At 38.6% G+C, this 15684-nt stretch overlaps 2 protein-coding genes across 3 annotated transcripts in view; one reads left to right on the forward strand and one right to left on the reverse strand.

Moving 5' to 3' along the window:
- Positions 1 to 7221, forward strand: part of scfd2 (sec1 family domain containing 2) — a 93742-nt gene extending 86521 nt beyond the window's left edge. For both annotated transcript variants that reach the window (XM_077535239.1, XM_077535240.1), the window contains exons 10-11: positions 4341 to 4460; positions 7012 to 7221. In XM_077535239.1, coding sequence (XP_077391365.1) covers positions 4341 to 4460; positions 7012 to 7104 — 213 coding nt within the window. In that variant the 3' untranslated portion in view covers positions 7105 to 7221. The remainder of the gene's footprint in view (positions 1 to 4340; positions 4461 to 7011) is intronic.
- A 1082-nt stretch (positions 7222 to 8303) lies between these two features.
- Positions 8304 to 10785, reverse strand: rasl11b (RAS-like, family 11, member B). Its single transcript, XM_077535300.1, has 4 exons — positions 10477 to 10785; positions 10334 to 10390; positions 9446 to 9522; positions 8304 to 9111 (listed from the first exon to the last, which is right to left on the reverse strand). Exons 1-4 carry the CDS (start codon positions 10589 to 10591, stop codon positions 8644 to 8646), a joined length of 717 nt encoding a protein of 238 aa, XP_077391426.1. The 5' UTR covers positions 10592 to 10785; the 3' UTR covers positions 8304 to 8643.
- Between the last annotated feature and the right edge of the window lie 4899 nt (positions 10786 to 15684).

Here is a 15684-nt window from a genome sequence, read left to right on the forward strand (position 1 = left end):
GAGCCAACCCACAAAAAAAGTCTCAAGAACCTATGCCTGAAAAGACACATGAAGTCGTCCATTTTGATTTGAAGCACCCAAAAAATTGGCTTGCAAGTGCTTCCCCCAGATGGTATTATTTATTTATTTATTTATTTTTATTCAGCCCCCAAAAACAATTTCACGTAGCAATGTGAAATTTGGTAGGCCTGTTTACAGTGAGCAGACCCACAAAAAAGTCTCAAGAACCCGTGCTTGAAAAGACACAGGAAGTCAGCCATGTTGGTTTGAAGTACAAAAATGTCCCCCAAAAATTGTCTCCATAGTGCTACCCTTTTTTTTCTTTTTTTTTTTTTCTTTTTTTTTTTGTTTTGTAGGCATGTCTATCATCGGTAGACGTACAACAAAAAGTCTCAAAATTCATATACAGAAAGACACCGGAAGTCAGCCATTTTGGTTTGAAGCCGCCATTTTAGTTGTGCAAAAGCTTAGTTGAAATTGTTTTGTACTAATGTTTAGCCAAAAATACTCACATTCTGATTGCTTTCCTTGACACAAAACTCACCAAATTTTGTCTTCATTCTGTTGAAAATGTTCTTTTGGTAAACGATCCCCAAAACTGGGCACTTGAGAGTTGTTAGGTTTTTTGGAAATAGTGCAAAAATCAACAAAAGATAGCTGGAAATCTAATACTAATAATACAAGTAGTAATAATATAATATTGTGTACCACAAATATTTTGTTCCACTTTGGAGGTTCCACTGTGTCGCCGCAAACTTTCCGTTAAGAGTCGCTGTCCATCATCGCCTTGATTATTCCTGCTTTTCTTTGGTGGTTTGTTGATCTCCTCTGTGGGAGACGCGCAAACCTCAACTTGAGGGTTGTGTTAATATTTTTTTCTTCTTGCCACCGATGTTTTCGCGCAATACACAACATGTATCTGCGTCCCACTGGGAAATAAATACCCGTCCGCGGTGTGTTTATCCCACATCTGGGCCTGCTTAAAGTGTTGATTACCCTCGGGGAGGACGAATTAGAGCGCTTACATAACTGTGGCCTGATTTTAGGCAAATTAATACGCGACTTGGACCGACTCAGACTGGCTGAAGGTAGAAAAGGGAACTTTCGGGTCGTTTGCACCATTAAAACACGCAGTTAAAGTTCTTCTTTTGACCACATTCTTGACGAGCGATGAAACGTTGGCAAAGTTTCATGTAAAGATTATCAAAACGATCACGGTTATCTTATTAGCCCTATGCGTCAAAGATTTGCAAATGTGAGCCGCAAATATTTAGTACACTTGAGCATTTTATTGAGTAAATATTTAAACAATAAATATTACATTGAGAAAGATAAAAAAAAAAAAAAACATTGCTAATGCTAAAGTCAATGTAAAATCCTATTGAAATGCTAAAGCAAATTAGCATCAACTTCAAATATTCACTCAAATGCTGTAGGAATGCAAATATACATGTTATATAACAAAACAGCCAAAGGCACATATTCTTCCGATCTGAGAACTACGAGTGTCGTCATCATATACAAAATTCTGTGTAGCCGAGCACGCAGACTCGTAGAGTTGCTTGAGCTTTCTTCCAAGTGTCATCTTAAACCAAGCGAACGTGTGTGTGTCAGCACGTTAATGTGCTCGCCGTGCACAGCTTGGACTGCGTCTCACGCTGACACAACACAACGCACTCTTTTTACATTTCCATCCATGAACTTAAGCACACCATGCGATTTGCCTCCTCCACTGTTATTTATATATCTTTTCGACCTTCAAGTGATTTCACATTTTTCCTTAGCAAATAATGGAAAGAGAAGTAAGCTGTTCCAAGGGGGAATTTGTTTGCCATCATGAAACCTTTTTGGACTAGTCAGCTAATTCTTAACCATCATACAACTATAAAAAGTGATATGTGATCTTATGCGCATAACTTTTTATACAAAAGGGCTTCATAGACAAATAAATGTCCCAAAAACGTACAAAAGTAGAAAATGAAAAATACACAAATATTTGAAGAAAATATTAAAATATTTGATAATGAAAATAAAATTTAAAAAAAAAATCTTAGACAGTACAAAATAAGAATACAAAATAGGAGTCAAAAATGGTAATACAAAATATTGGGGTGAAAAAACTAACAGCTAAATACAATGATAGAAACAAAGTGCAAAAAATTATTAGACAATACAAAATAAACATAATCTAAAATTATTGGAAAATATCAAATAAGACTACAAAATGTGAAAAAAAAAACATGAGAAAAATATTCCTACATTTTATTTATTTATTTATTACAATATTAAATTAAACAAAATATTTCAAAATTGTTGACAAAATATATTAGCATAAGTATTTGATCTAATATCTTTTTTATGAATACAAATAAAACAATACTGAGGAAACATAAAAATTCATTCATTCAAATTCATTAAATAATTAAAAAAGAAAAATACATTAGAATATATGAGATTAAAACCTTTTGAAAGTCATATTTTTTATGTAGAACATAAAATACAAAAATATTACTGGTAGATGAAAAATAGATGAATTTTGGAAGAAACCACGTTTTTATTTGAAAAATTGAAAAATATAAAACAATACAAACATCTAATAATCATAATACAATTTTTAAAAAGTACACAAAATATAAAATATCAATATCAGTATTATTTCGAAATAAAATATATTAGAGAATACAAAAATGTGATTTAAAAAAAAATATATATATATAGGAGAGAAATTCGCCACTGGCTCTTGTCATTCAAGTGTGCATGTGTCCCTAATATTTTGTCTGCGGAGTACATGATGGTTATGCCATGCTTGACCATAAAAAGCCTATTCTCCTTTCAGCTCCGCCCCCAGTGGGTCCAATGGCCAAGCACATGGTCACACTTGTACGCCTGCACATGGATGTTGCATGTCGCCGAGCGAGCGCCCACTGACACCACACGCACACACAAAGCAAAAGCGCGAGCGAAACACGCCGGTCGACACATGTCGACTCATCCCTGCCGTCTGCCAACTCACGTGTACCGACGCCCTCTCCGCCTCAGCCAATCGCTCCCGGCCCACACAGCGGGCCGCCCGCCCCGCTGTTCAGAATGCATCTTCAATTGGCGTTTCACACCGTGCTGTTGAATGTCTGTGAACGTCTCCTCGTGTGTATGTGTGCTTGTTATATGAGACGTCCACGTGTCATGACACCAGGGTGTGAGGAGGAGGCTTTGTTTGCCACCTCGTGGGGCACCCACGCTTCACAATGAGCGCGCCCGTTCAAATCCCGCCCAAATCGCATAAGCATACGGGCGGGCGGGAGGGGGCGAGTGCAGGACCCACCTGCTGTTTCTCATCCCCTTAAACTTCGGCGCTTTCTCACTTGGAAAATAATTTAAGTGGCTTTGACAAAAAAACATAATAAACATATACCTGATTAAACCTGAAACCTGATTAAAACTGTAAAAAAAAATAAAAATAAAATACAGACAAATATATGACTTAAGCTGACATAAATGTGAAAAAAACTTAGAGGGAACAAATGTTACAAATTCACAAAAATTTGACAAAAAAAAGGTCAATTCTAAATAATACATGTTTGTGATAGAGTATGAGGCAATCTGACTTATTTACACACGCAAAAAAATAATAATTTCGTACAAATCTGAAAAAAAAAGAAAAGAAAAATACAACCAAATTCTGGCAAAAAAAAAAAAAATTAAATCATGACACAAGTTTAAAAAGTTGGACAGAAGCTGACAATTTTTTCCTTTTTTTTACTGACAAAAGTCACAAAACGGGCAAAAGCCTAACAGAAATGTAAAAACTTTGGCAAAAGCTGGAAAAAAAATCTGATTAAAAGAAAAGTTCACAATATTTAGTGTGTGGCCAAAAAAACTGACCAAAAAAAGGTAAAACTACTAAACTAGGTTTGTGGTAGGTGTTCTGTATAAAATTGGTAAATAAAAAAATAATAATAATAATAAAAATAAAAAATGTCAAGCTAGTTGGCATATACCATACATGATAAAACTTGAGCAAAAAAAAATGTAGAAATTGTGATTTTGTCGTAGTAATTTCACTTTGCTGAAAACCGAGCATGTTTTAACAAAACATTCTTGTGCTACCTTGATGTTTTTGTCTGAAAAGCATTTTCAGAATCGCAAAACTCGCCAACGTGGGATGTTGTCGAAGTCCACATTGCGAGTTGTCCATTAACATAAATATATTTGTGGCAGCAACTGAAAGAAATGAAAGCGAAATGAAATTGGATCTTTCGTGGTCAAAATATTTTGTCGCGATTGGTAAACTAATGTAATTGTGTGCTAAATCCCCTCGTCTGCGCCTCCTCCACCCTCAGGTGAGCCGCCCGCATCCCACTGACAACCCGCTGCTCTTCCTCTTCCTGGTGGGCGGAGTCACACCCTCGGAGCTCCGCCTCATCAAGGAGACTGTGACCAACTTGAAACCAGGAAGTCAGGTGAGTCAAACGCCTTCAGGGCCAGACGGGAATAATTTAGCTTCTTTTAGGTGAAAGGTAGAAAATGTCTTCTTTTGTTGTGCAGCAATGGTAGTTTGTTACCTTTTAGGGAAAAGACAACATTGATTTATAAAAAAAAAAAAAGGAAACTCATTAATTTGCCTTCTGTATAGGAAAGGGCAGCATGTTTGCGTTCTTTTTTGGAAACGCCAACATCAATAGTTTCTCTTTTTAGGCAAGCGCAACAGCAATCGTTCGTCTTCTTTTATGAGAGTGCAACATTGATAGTTGGTCTCCTTTGAAGAAAGCAGCAGCATCAATAGTTTTTCTTCTTTTTAAGAAAGTGCAACGTTGATATTTTGCACTGTTTAGGAATGTACAACATGAATAGTTTTTCATCTTTTTTCAGGGAGTGCAACGTGTATCGTTTTTCTTCTTTTTAGAAAAGTGCAACATTGATATTTTGTCTTCCTTTTAGGAAAGTGCAACAAAGTTTTTCTCCTGTTTAGGAAAGTGCAACATGTATTTTTTCTCTTCGTTTTAGGAGTGTGGGACAATAATAGTTTGCCTTCTTTTTAGGAAATCTGAACATTGATATTTTGTCTTCTTTTTAGGAACGTACGACATGAATATTTTTTTCTTTTTAGGAAAATACGTTTAGTTTGTCTTGCATTTGGGAAAGTGCAACATGGATCGGTTTTCTTCTTTTTAGGAAAGTGCAACATTAAGTTTTTCTTCTTTTTTGGAAAATGCAACATGTATTTTTGTCTTCTTTTTAGAATAGTGGGACAACAATAGTTTGTCTTCATTTTTAGGAAATCTGAACATTATTTTGACTTCTTTTTGGGCAAGTACGACATGAATATTTTTCTTTTTAGGAAAATATGTTTAGTTTGTCTTGCGTTTAGGAAAGTGCAACATGGATCAGTTTTCTTCTTTTTAGGAAAGTGCAACATGAATTTTTCTTATTTTTTGGAAAGTGCAACATGTATTTTTTTGTCTTCTTTTTAGGAGAGTGAATCAAGAATATTTTGTCTTCTTTTTAGTAAATCACAACATTGATATTTTTTCTTCCTTTAAGGAAAGTGTGACATGAATATATATTTTTTTCTTTTTAGGAACATTGATATTTTGTCTACTCTTTAGGGAAGAAGACAATGTTCACTGCACATGTATGTTATTTTTTCTTCGTAATGCAACGTATATTATTTGTCTTTATAGGAAAGTGTGTCAGGTTAGCTTCCACATCATCACACACTCGGTGTTGAGCAGTTAGCGTCGTATGCTATGCATGACGATCAAAACAAACGTGGCATCCCACAATATGAGACTAGCATTACTTGCATAAATCGCATTTAAACGGACTACGCATATTCAAAAAAGCCTTTCGGAGACCTGACAAACTCAGCAGTAGCCATCGCCCTCTACTGGCCCGGCATGTGCATTACCGCAATTTTTGCAGTTGCTGTTACATTCTAGTAGCCCCGGTGCCCCAGTTTGCTGAGTGAAAAGCATTGCCCTCAATACGCAGATGGATCTGTATCCACTCGTCACGTCTGCTGGTGGTATGCAAACCAGCCAAAGTAGCGGAAACGTGCCTGCTGCACATGACGGCAGCTCGGATGCTGGGGCGACGTCGACCTTGTTGTCTTGTTTTGTTACGAGTCGGATGCCGGGGGCAAGGTGAGGTCTCGCAGTTTCAGGGTCGACAATCACTCAAGGCGCGTTACGTAACATTTACTCTCACACACCTACAGTACATACAGTATATACTGTACTGCAGCGGCTTTATCAAAGCACAAAATGTTCATTATTAAACACATATTTTGCTTTCTTTATCTGCTAAATTTGTAGCGATTAAAAAAACAAAAACAAAAGTTGGATGAAAGGCATCAAGTAAGCTCTCCTTAAAAGGACGCGAGCGCGCAGCACCAAAGCGACTGTCTTCCATTTGAAAGCAAATGACATCAGCGTTGTTACGGGAACGTCCGCAAAGCCGACAAACATGAAAAGACCACTTCGCTCTACTGGGAAAAATGTTTTGTGGCACACATTTTTTTCATGGTGTTCAATAAGTTTGTGTTGGAATTATTTCGACATCTTAACGGCCAACATGTTGTCCTAGTGGTTGGCATGTCTGCCTCACAGTTCACAGCACGTGGGTTCGAATCTGAGCTTAATGTCCTTCACATGTTTCTGTTTCAATGCTCGTAAAAAATATATACTGTTTTTTTTTTTTTGTTTTTTTGTTTTTTGTTTTTTTTTATATTACATATTACAATTAAAATGACTGATTTTTCAAAGACATTAATGCAAATTTTTAATTCACTTGGGCGCAAAAACCGGCACATCTCGTATTTGGGAATTTGGCTGACTGGCGTTGTTCCATGCTGGCCGTTTTAGCAGAAAGGAGTCAAGGGTCAGAGTTTCAGCGATGTCCTACTTGAGAGTCAAAATATTAGAAACCGCCCTCGGTGTGATCCAAAGTCATTCCCACTCCGAATTCAATTGTGATGAATTGTCTCATCACCGAGTGTATTTTCCGCCACAGGTTCTGGTCCTGTCCACCAGGCTGCTGAGGCCCACCGACGTTCCCGAGCTGCTCTTCGGCAACCAAAGACTGACGCCCGACATCGGAGTGTAAAAAGTACGGATACTCCTGTAAAGAAAAGACACATAAAAGTAGCCATTTTTAATTTTTGAAGGAAAAAAAAAACGCACATGAATCCACGGAAGGGAAATAAAGAAAAAGTAGGTCTCAGCTCATTGAAACAACCTGAGTCCCTTGGTTAGTTTCCAACTTTTTCATTCTAATCTATTTTATAAGACATGTAAAATCATCATAAGTCTTCTTGTCCTTCAGCAAAAATCTGTGTGGGCCCACTCATGAAGTCGTCATCATGACACACTCGCTTTTTCTTCCTCATCATCTTTTGAACGGGCGCTCGTCTCTTTCTGCAGATGTTTTTCCCACCGCAAGGTCAGCGCTGTGAAATACACTTCGAGTGAGAATTTGTTGTCGCCCGATTTGGCCTTGTTCACTGCCTGCTTTTCACCGCCACTGCGCTGCCATCGCGCTCTTCCATATGGAGAAGTAAGCCAAGGACGCTCTTGCGGTCTGAAGAGACAAACGGCAAACTAAACAGCTTCTCTGTGGTTTTAGTGGGTTTGAAAATTTTCACACATTTTTTAAATGCTCAAACACTAGCTTTGCATAATTAATTTTTGCAAACTAAAAAAATATATAGAAATGATTTTTTCTAAGTGGAAATTAGTATACTTACATCCTAGTTATAGAGTAGTTTTATTGGTATAGTTGTAAACATTTTAAATAAAATTATTAGCTAGATATATGGATAAAATAATGAAAATGTTTTATTTTTAGCACATTAATATCTGTATTCAAATATGTACAAATGTTTAATTTACATATATGCTAATTCAAATATGTATAAAAAGTGTTTAATAAAATTTAAATTTCAACTATCATTTAATTATAAAAAAAATTATTTTCATTACAGTATATTTTTGGTAAATATTGAAAATTGATATTTTTAATGGAATACTTTGTTTTATGAATATCGCACATTAAAATACAGGGGGGATTTAGTTTGTTTTTTTCTTTTTTCCCATTCCAAATTGACCATTTTTATAGGTAATATAAGTATATTTCAAAAACATGATGCAAATAGTACAAGAAAAAGTACTCATTTTGGATTGCAATTTAATGTTTTTGGTGCTTTTTACCAATATACTTCTAATTGCCAAAATATTAGAATCAGCTTAACATTTTACTCAATTTAATCTATGCGTATGGGTGAAGTGTTTAAAAACAGACAAAAATGGTCTTCATCTTTTTATTGTGAACACAATCTGTGAATCAACAAAATAAATAACACCACCACCATCAAAAACTACAACAACAAAAAAAGTTGGCTGTTGAGCCCACAGTGTTTAAAGTGCATCAGTGATCACCACGCGGCCGTGCTCCGCCCCGCCATCTTGTGTCCCGTCTCGTGTGTGTGCTGTGGCGCAGCAGTCTGGAGGAACGTCTGCCTTTCGAGCGGCCAAAGAAGAAGAGCCTGTCACGCTCTTCGCCATCGTCCTCCTTCAGGACGTCACTTGAGAAGCATCTTCTTCAAGAACAAAAATAGAAAATTCCACCACAAATCAGAAGAAGGCCTCACACCGACGTGACGGTGCGGACTTTGGCGGAGAGCGCCTGCTTGAAGCGCCTTTTCAGGTCCTGCATGTTGGGCGACTTGGGGCGCCGTTTCTCGGCCGGCGCCGAGGGCGGCAGCGCCGGCCGCTGCTTGGCCAGCTGGCAGCACAGCCGGTGGAAGGCGCCGTGCACCTGGCTGTAGTCCTCGCTGGCCGACACCTCGTAAAAAGCGCAGCCCAGCGCGGCGGCCAGCAGGGGGCCCTGCTGGGGGTCCACGCGGCGCAGGTGGAGCAGGTCCGCCTTGTTGGCCAGCAGGACCACGGGGGGCGCCCCGCCACCGCCGGTAGCGCATCGGGACACCCTTTGATGCAGCTGCGGCACCAGGTCGAAGCTGCTCCGGTCTGTGACCGAGTACACCAGCACAACAGCGTCGGCCCACTCCAGGGAGCACGACACGTGGTCGGGGAGGAGCGCACCGTTGTCGCTCATCTGGAGAACAAAAATAAAAACAGGTTAGTGACAACTTTTTCTGCACATTAAAACTGGTTTTCCGTAGTTAAAAGGTACAGACAGAAAATTTCAGCATGAACCTAAACGGGACTACAAGCTTTAAATGTCTACCCAATTTGACAATATAATCCAATTCTACACCTTTCAGTGACTCTTCCAGTCTCTCTGTTGCAACTTGTTGACGGCACGATAAGATCTGTGGCCACTTCCCTCTCAGAAAATCCTACTTGTCAGCTAAGAGGGCCAAATGATGTCATCACATGACGTCATCACACCTCAGCATGACCCCAGAAGAAGAGGATGGAGCTGTTACCTCTGCACCGGGCGTGTCTTGAACCTGGAGGTTGACTTGCTCGCCGTCCACCTGGACCTCTCTGGAGTACAGGTTACCTACACACACAAAAGGTGCCATTTATTTTCATGCAACAAATTTTGAATACTAAAATTAAAATTATATTCAACACTACCAATTAAATAAAACATTTTGTGTTGATTTTGAATTAAAATATTTTAATTTCATAAATGCATTCATTTATCATTTTATCAATACATTTTTTTATGTAATTAAAATTGACTTAAAGGCATACTTTTCTTTTACTGCATTTATTTTTTTTACAATACAGAAAAAAATTTTTTTTTTTTTTTTTCTTTACATTCATTAAAACCGTGACTGCTTTTATTTATACACAAACTAAGAATTCGCTGTGGTTATTTTTAAGTCATCACCAAGCATTACTTTTCTGTGACTTGCGCAAGAACTTGGACATAAGAGCGGCATCAGCGCCATATTTGACCGTGAATACTGCCCTGATGGGTTTTCCACAATTAAAAAGTATAAACAGCAGCCCTGGAACGGGTAAATGTCCCTGAACGTAGCGAGGCTGGAACCACCACACATTCTGAATGACTCACGGCAAAATAACCTATTCCTGCAGCCCACACATCACGTTCAAATAGTTTCACTGCAGGCCAAGAACTCGCTGCGGCGATTGACCACAGCCGTTCACGGCAAAATAAATTTAGCAGGAGAGTTGCCTGGAAAATAACCACTGCCTTTGCTTTCATCAAAATAACATTAAGAATTTCATAGTTCGTCAACAATTCTATCACTATCAATCATGTAAACGTGCAATAATGTTCGATTTTGAAGGACTGAGGAGTCTCCAAAAGTCCGACTCAAGTTCGGTGCTCGTGAACTCACCAGCATTCCTCTCGTAGTCTCCAATGAATCTCCGGGTCAGGAACCGCACAACGAGCGCTGAAAATGCACCAAAAGCAGCCGGTTCACACCAGTCGACACGTTCTAAAAGCGGTTATTTATAAAGTTTAGTTATCGTTTCTTACCCGTTTTGCCCACTCCGCCTCCCCCTATCACGGCGATTTTAATAGCCCGGTTCGGCATCAAGCAGTCCGGGGTTGAGCATTCCGCGATGGTCGTCATGTTGTGGATTAAACGCATTTTGACTTCTTCTTGTCCTCGCTTCGTCACTAAAAGTTAACCGTCCAAGTGTTTTCAATCTCGTAGCAAAGCGGCTTCTTCGGGTAGGAAAATAATCTTTTAAATATATATAAAGTTTATATTACAAACAAAACATCAAGAGAGTGTGAAAAGTCTCCAAGTAGACTGAGCTGCAACTGAGCGCCGACGCCTTTTATAAGGTTGGCGACGGTGCCTTCTTATGATTGGCTGACGCCGGAGTTGCGTAGGGCTGTTGGCCCCGCCCACAAGTGGAGAGCAAGAAAGGTGGCAGCTCAGGCTTGGCTCGTCCTGACTAAAACAAGCTAAGTTTGTGGCTTTTCACGAGCAAATTTAACTATTATTTCCTCGCATGGATTTTTTTAAGTATAAGGGAAAGTGGATATCAAACATTTTTGGACTGTATTTCATCAGTGTTGTGTTGCATCTTGGGGACCTGTCGGGACATGTCAGTGTTCCACACAGGGGTTTAAGTGGCGGTTTAATAGCACCCCCGTTGGCTTACAATTGGTATTTATATGTAATACAGAACATGAGTCAAAACAATACAAAACTACTGTTTGTCCGTGATATAAATATGAATATATCAGATTGAATAGCACACAAAAAGCGATGATTTGAGTAGCAGCCGGCAGCACGTAAACATGACTTGACGTGTTTGTGTTCCAATTTCCCGGCATTTAGACTCCTACTGCCTGGTCATAGTCATCCATCTTTCACGCACTCATTCCCTGAGCCGTGTTGGCATGCCAGCCTGGCACTGATTATGCTCTGGTATGTCATTCCGATAAGAATACCGATGACAGCGAGCTTCACCCAAAGGTGAAACCACCAGTGACGCATCCTAACATTCCATCCGTTTGCCAAATTTAGCTTGTGACGTTTTCCAGTGCTTACAACAATTAAAGAGCAAAAGTGACCTAATTCTTCCAATACATATTTTATGTTTAATTTCGGTAATACATGTTTTATATTTAATAGAGTTGGAGGAAAGAAATGTGATTTTTGTAATCATTTTCTTTAGAACGCACCATAGCGCTAGCTAACGCCATGCTAACAACAAACGAAAGAGATTTAGCATAGTTGCGCGCCAGACTTGAGACGAACTAGCTTAGTGCTAGCTAGGATGAGGCTAGTATCAATGTAGATGAATTAAAAATGGGATTAAAAAGAAAAAAAAATCATCTTTTGTTGTCAAGGATACAGCGCCATATCTTTGAGTTTAAAGTAAATGATTTTAAGCTAAAAAAGGTTAACCTTTCCGTGTGTTGATGCTACGTGTACGGTGTACACTACGATACAAAGTGGTGGGGTTGATGAGGGCGGGGGCACGTGCATGACATTGGAACGAGGTGAACATTCCAGAATGGATCTCAACGGTTCTACTATAGGGAATTAAAAGGTCACTTACATGTGCCTATAAGGGATTGTTAGTAAGGTGGGGGTTGATATGGGGTGGTGGTGGTGGTGGTGGGGGGGGGGGTCTATTTAGGTGGATTGAGGGCAGTTGTCAAAGATCATTGGGGTATTCATTGCAAATGGAATGTGAGGGTAATTAGGGGCGCTGGTCCACGGGATGAGGACAGGCAGGCAGGTGAAATCCAAAAACGGGGGAGGTTTTTTTTGTTTTGTTTTTTTTGTTACAGAAGGATGTCCTTGTTGACACACACGTGAGGAACTTCCCAAGGCATCCGAACATTAGGGTGCCCGACCCCCTCCACCTAGCCTGAGGACATAAAAGATGCTTATCATCTTCATTGTTCAATTTTTCCCATTAAAATTTGAGGAAATGCCATTAACACAGTATATTTTTCACTGTTGTTGTTTAGTCACGAGTAAAATAAAATAAAAATAAAAGGGAATGTAAAAAATTACTTAGCAAAAGTGCATTAGTGACAAAGTCAATGTAAATATAAGTGAAACGTTCCGTTCAAAAAAATTCAATGCAGACATTTTCCTTTCATGGGAGTTGATGGTCATCCCGTGTGGATGACTGCCAGGTGCTTGTCTCGTTTGTGCGTCATACGTACGCCGGCTCGGATTAGCATCGGCAACGAGCGGCAAACCTAGTGGCCTGTTGGCGCACGCAAGCGCACACAAAAGGCAAAAAGAGCGCTTGCTTTGCCTCGTATTGAAATGCAAACCTGCCGACATGTTCCGCCATTTGCATACCTCTCAATGTCAACAGTGGCAGGGTGGGGTGGGGGGGACAACGAGGGGGGTACTTGGCCCTACTGTGTGTGAGTATGCGTGAACGACAATAGATATTCTCGCGCACACACACACACACACACACCAGTGGTGAGAAGTAAAGTACAAATACTGTCCAAGTAGTGTCTTGATTTACCTCGCACATGATACACAAAGAAGACGGTCACAATACGTGATTCAGTACGCGGCAGTAACAATTGTCTTTGTTTTTGACAGATGATGACCAATATATGGCTGTGAATATTGTCATATTGCCTGTCTATTTGTGTTGCTCAAAGGGTATTAAATGCTGCAACATCGATGCTAGTTTCGCAGATAGCAATTAGCATTAAGCTAGCAGACGTTTGTAAGTTAGCTATGTTGGTCTTGGGTAGCTGGAACGGATTGTTGGCATTTCCATTCATTTCAATGGTGAAAGATTATTTTAGCTGGAAGTGCTTTTGTATTTAGTTTTTATTTTCTGATGACTTTTTCCTTTTCTTTTTTTTTTACTCCCTCGCTATATTTTTGGTGTATCATTTTCAATTTTATTTTTTCTGTGGGGAGGCAATATTTGCCTATTTTTATACTCATTATTACAATACAACATAGGACAAAGATAATGACATTCAAATACTCCCCCTCAAAAAAATAAAATAAAATAAAAAATCAAACAAATAAATCAGAAAAGCTGTTGTAAAGCTAAACAAATCCAAAAGTATAAAGTATTGTAAAACAATCCAAAAAAAAAAAGAAGTTATTTTTAGTCACTAAATGATTTTTTTTATATATATAAATAAATAAATAAATAAATAAAAGACTAAATTGCCAAATATCAGAATTGGTATTGGGAAAAAAAAAAATGGTATGTTGGTCGGGTCCTAGTTTTTCTTACATTTTACTGTCTGTACTTTTGTACTTACAGACGTACGTACATACAGAAGTGTAATCAGTACTTGTACTTTCATCAGGGTCTTTTTTCCAACAAGTGTCTGTACTTCTACTTAAGTAGCTACAGAGTGCGAGTACTTTGACCACTTCCCCCACCTCACACACGCACACACACACCCCCTTCCTCCCACCTGAGGAATTCCAGCCTTAAGCAGCAAGTCAAAGTTGTGAGGAAACTTGAAAAATATTTCAATCCAGATTCAATCTCCATTCATGTCGCGCCGCCTGTTTACATTCCGAAAGATGATCTCTGGCACGGCGGCGGATAATTGGGCCCCGTCGTGCACGTGCCCCGACGAACTATTATCCTGTGTGTGCGCGCACCCCCACCAGATTAAAAGCACTTAGTGTTGCAGCAATAACAGACGACACAGTGTTTTCGCTGCATGTGACATGTACGTTTACGTTTTAAGACTTTAAACTGCCTGATTATTTTGGTTTTACGTTGTTGACATGTTTGTTTGTTTTTTCTTCTCACACGGAAATTTGGCAGTGGGGCAAATCGCCTAGTGCACCACCATGTTCAGTAGTTGGCAGTGTGGTTAAATACAAAACTGTGACTTTTTGCATTTGGGGCAAGTGGCCGAGTACCCTGCCAGAACCTGAAAAAAAAAAAAAAAAAGTCACTTTTTCCAATGCCAATTTTGTTTTGGGGCAAAGTGGTCGAGTGCCCCACCAGATCTAGCTGATGCTAATGTGGCCACAGGTCACATGATGTGACGTTACCATGGCTGTAATCAGGTCAGGAAGCTCTCTAATGATTCACAGGCGTTTCGCTTGTGTCTTTTAATGTTGAAAGACAAACTGGAAGCACATCTGATGCTGAAGTAATGTGGTCGGTTGGTTTTAGCCTACCTAAGCCTTCAGTGTTTGAGAGCCAAGAGATGAGCAACACTGAGTTTCAACATTGTTCTACATTCCATTCTTAAGAGTTCAAATGAGGCAAAGAGAGTTTTTTTTTTTTTTTTTTTTGCACAAGACCTATGTCTAATATGGATGGCTGAAGGAGAAATAAATGAACAGACTTTGCATTATGGGCAAGTGGGAGAATGCCCCACCAAATCCAGCAGACATCACGGTGGTGATTTTTTGTTTTTTCTTGCATGTTGTTTATATAATGATTGACACGTGTCCACTTGTACTTTCAGATTAGTGTTTTATATTTAAGTAATGATTCAATTTCAGTTAAGGGCAAGCAGGAATTTGCCACACCAGGCCTAGCAGTTAGCAGTTAGCAGTTTTGTGATTTAAAAAAAAAAAATTTTAAGGTTCAATACAAAGTGGTAAATTAAGCCTACCTATTTGTGAAGAATTTTTTTGAGAGACACAAACATACACATAAATAGAAAGCAGATTTTGCATTTTGAAAAATTGGGGACTTTTTATTAAGAAAAATTAAAATAAACTTTTTGGAAAACTATAATGTAATTATTATATTATATATTATATATTATAATAATTTTAAAAAATGCTTACATAATATGGGCACATATGGGTTGAATACTTTTGGGGTTTCCCATTTAACATGGTGAAAACATTTAATAATTAACTTTTTTGGGGGTTAATCTTCAAAAAAAAAAAAAAGCTATGAAATAATTTGGTGGGTTTTCATCTTTTTTCAAATAAGATACTTGAAAATGTTAGGGATTTCTTTTTTTAAATGAATACATTATATTAATGAATTAATATTAATAAATTGATTTTAAAAACTGCGATTGGCTGGCAACCAGTTCAGGGTGTCCCCCACCTACTGCCCGAAGCCAGCTGGGATAGGCTCCAGCACCCCCGCAACCATTGTGAGGAAAAGCGGTCAAGAAAATGGACGGATGGATGATTTTAAAAAATCAAAATAAAACATTTGAAGAATATAATGCTAAAATTCAACACATGCTTATTATTATTACATATTGCAAGCAGTTTTGGTTATTTATTTA

Source organism: Festucalex cinctus, chromosome 10, assembly GCF_051991245.1.
Source record: "Festucalex cinctus isolate MCC-2025b chromosome 10, RoL_Fcin_1.0, whole genome shotgun sequence".
NCBI classification, from domain to species: domain Eukaryota; kingdom Metazoa; phylum Chordata; class Actinopteri; order Syngnathiformes; family Syngnathidae; genus Festucalex; species Festucalex cinctus.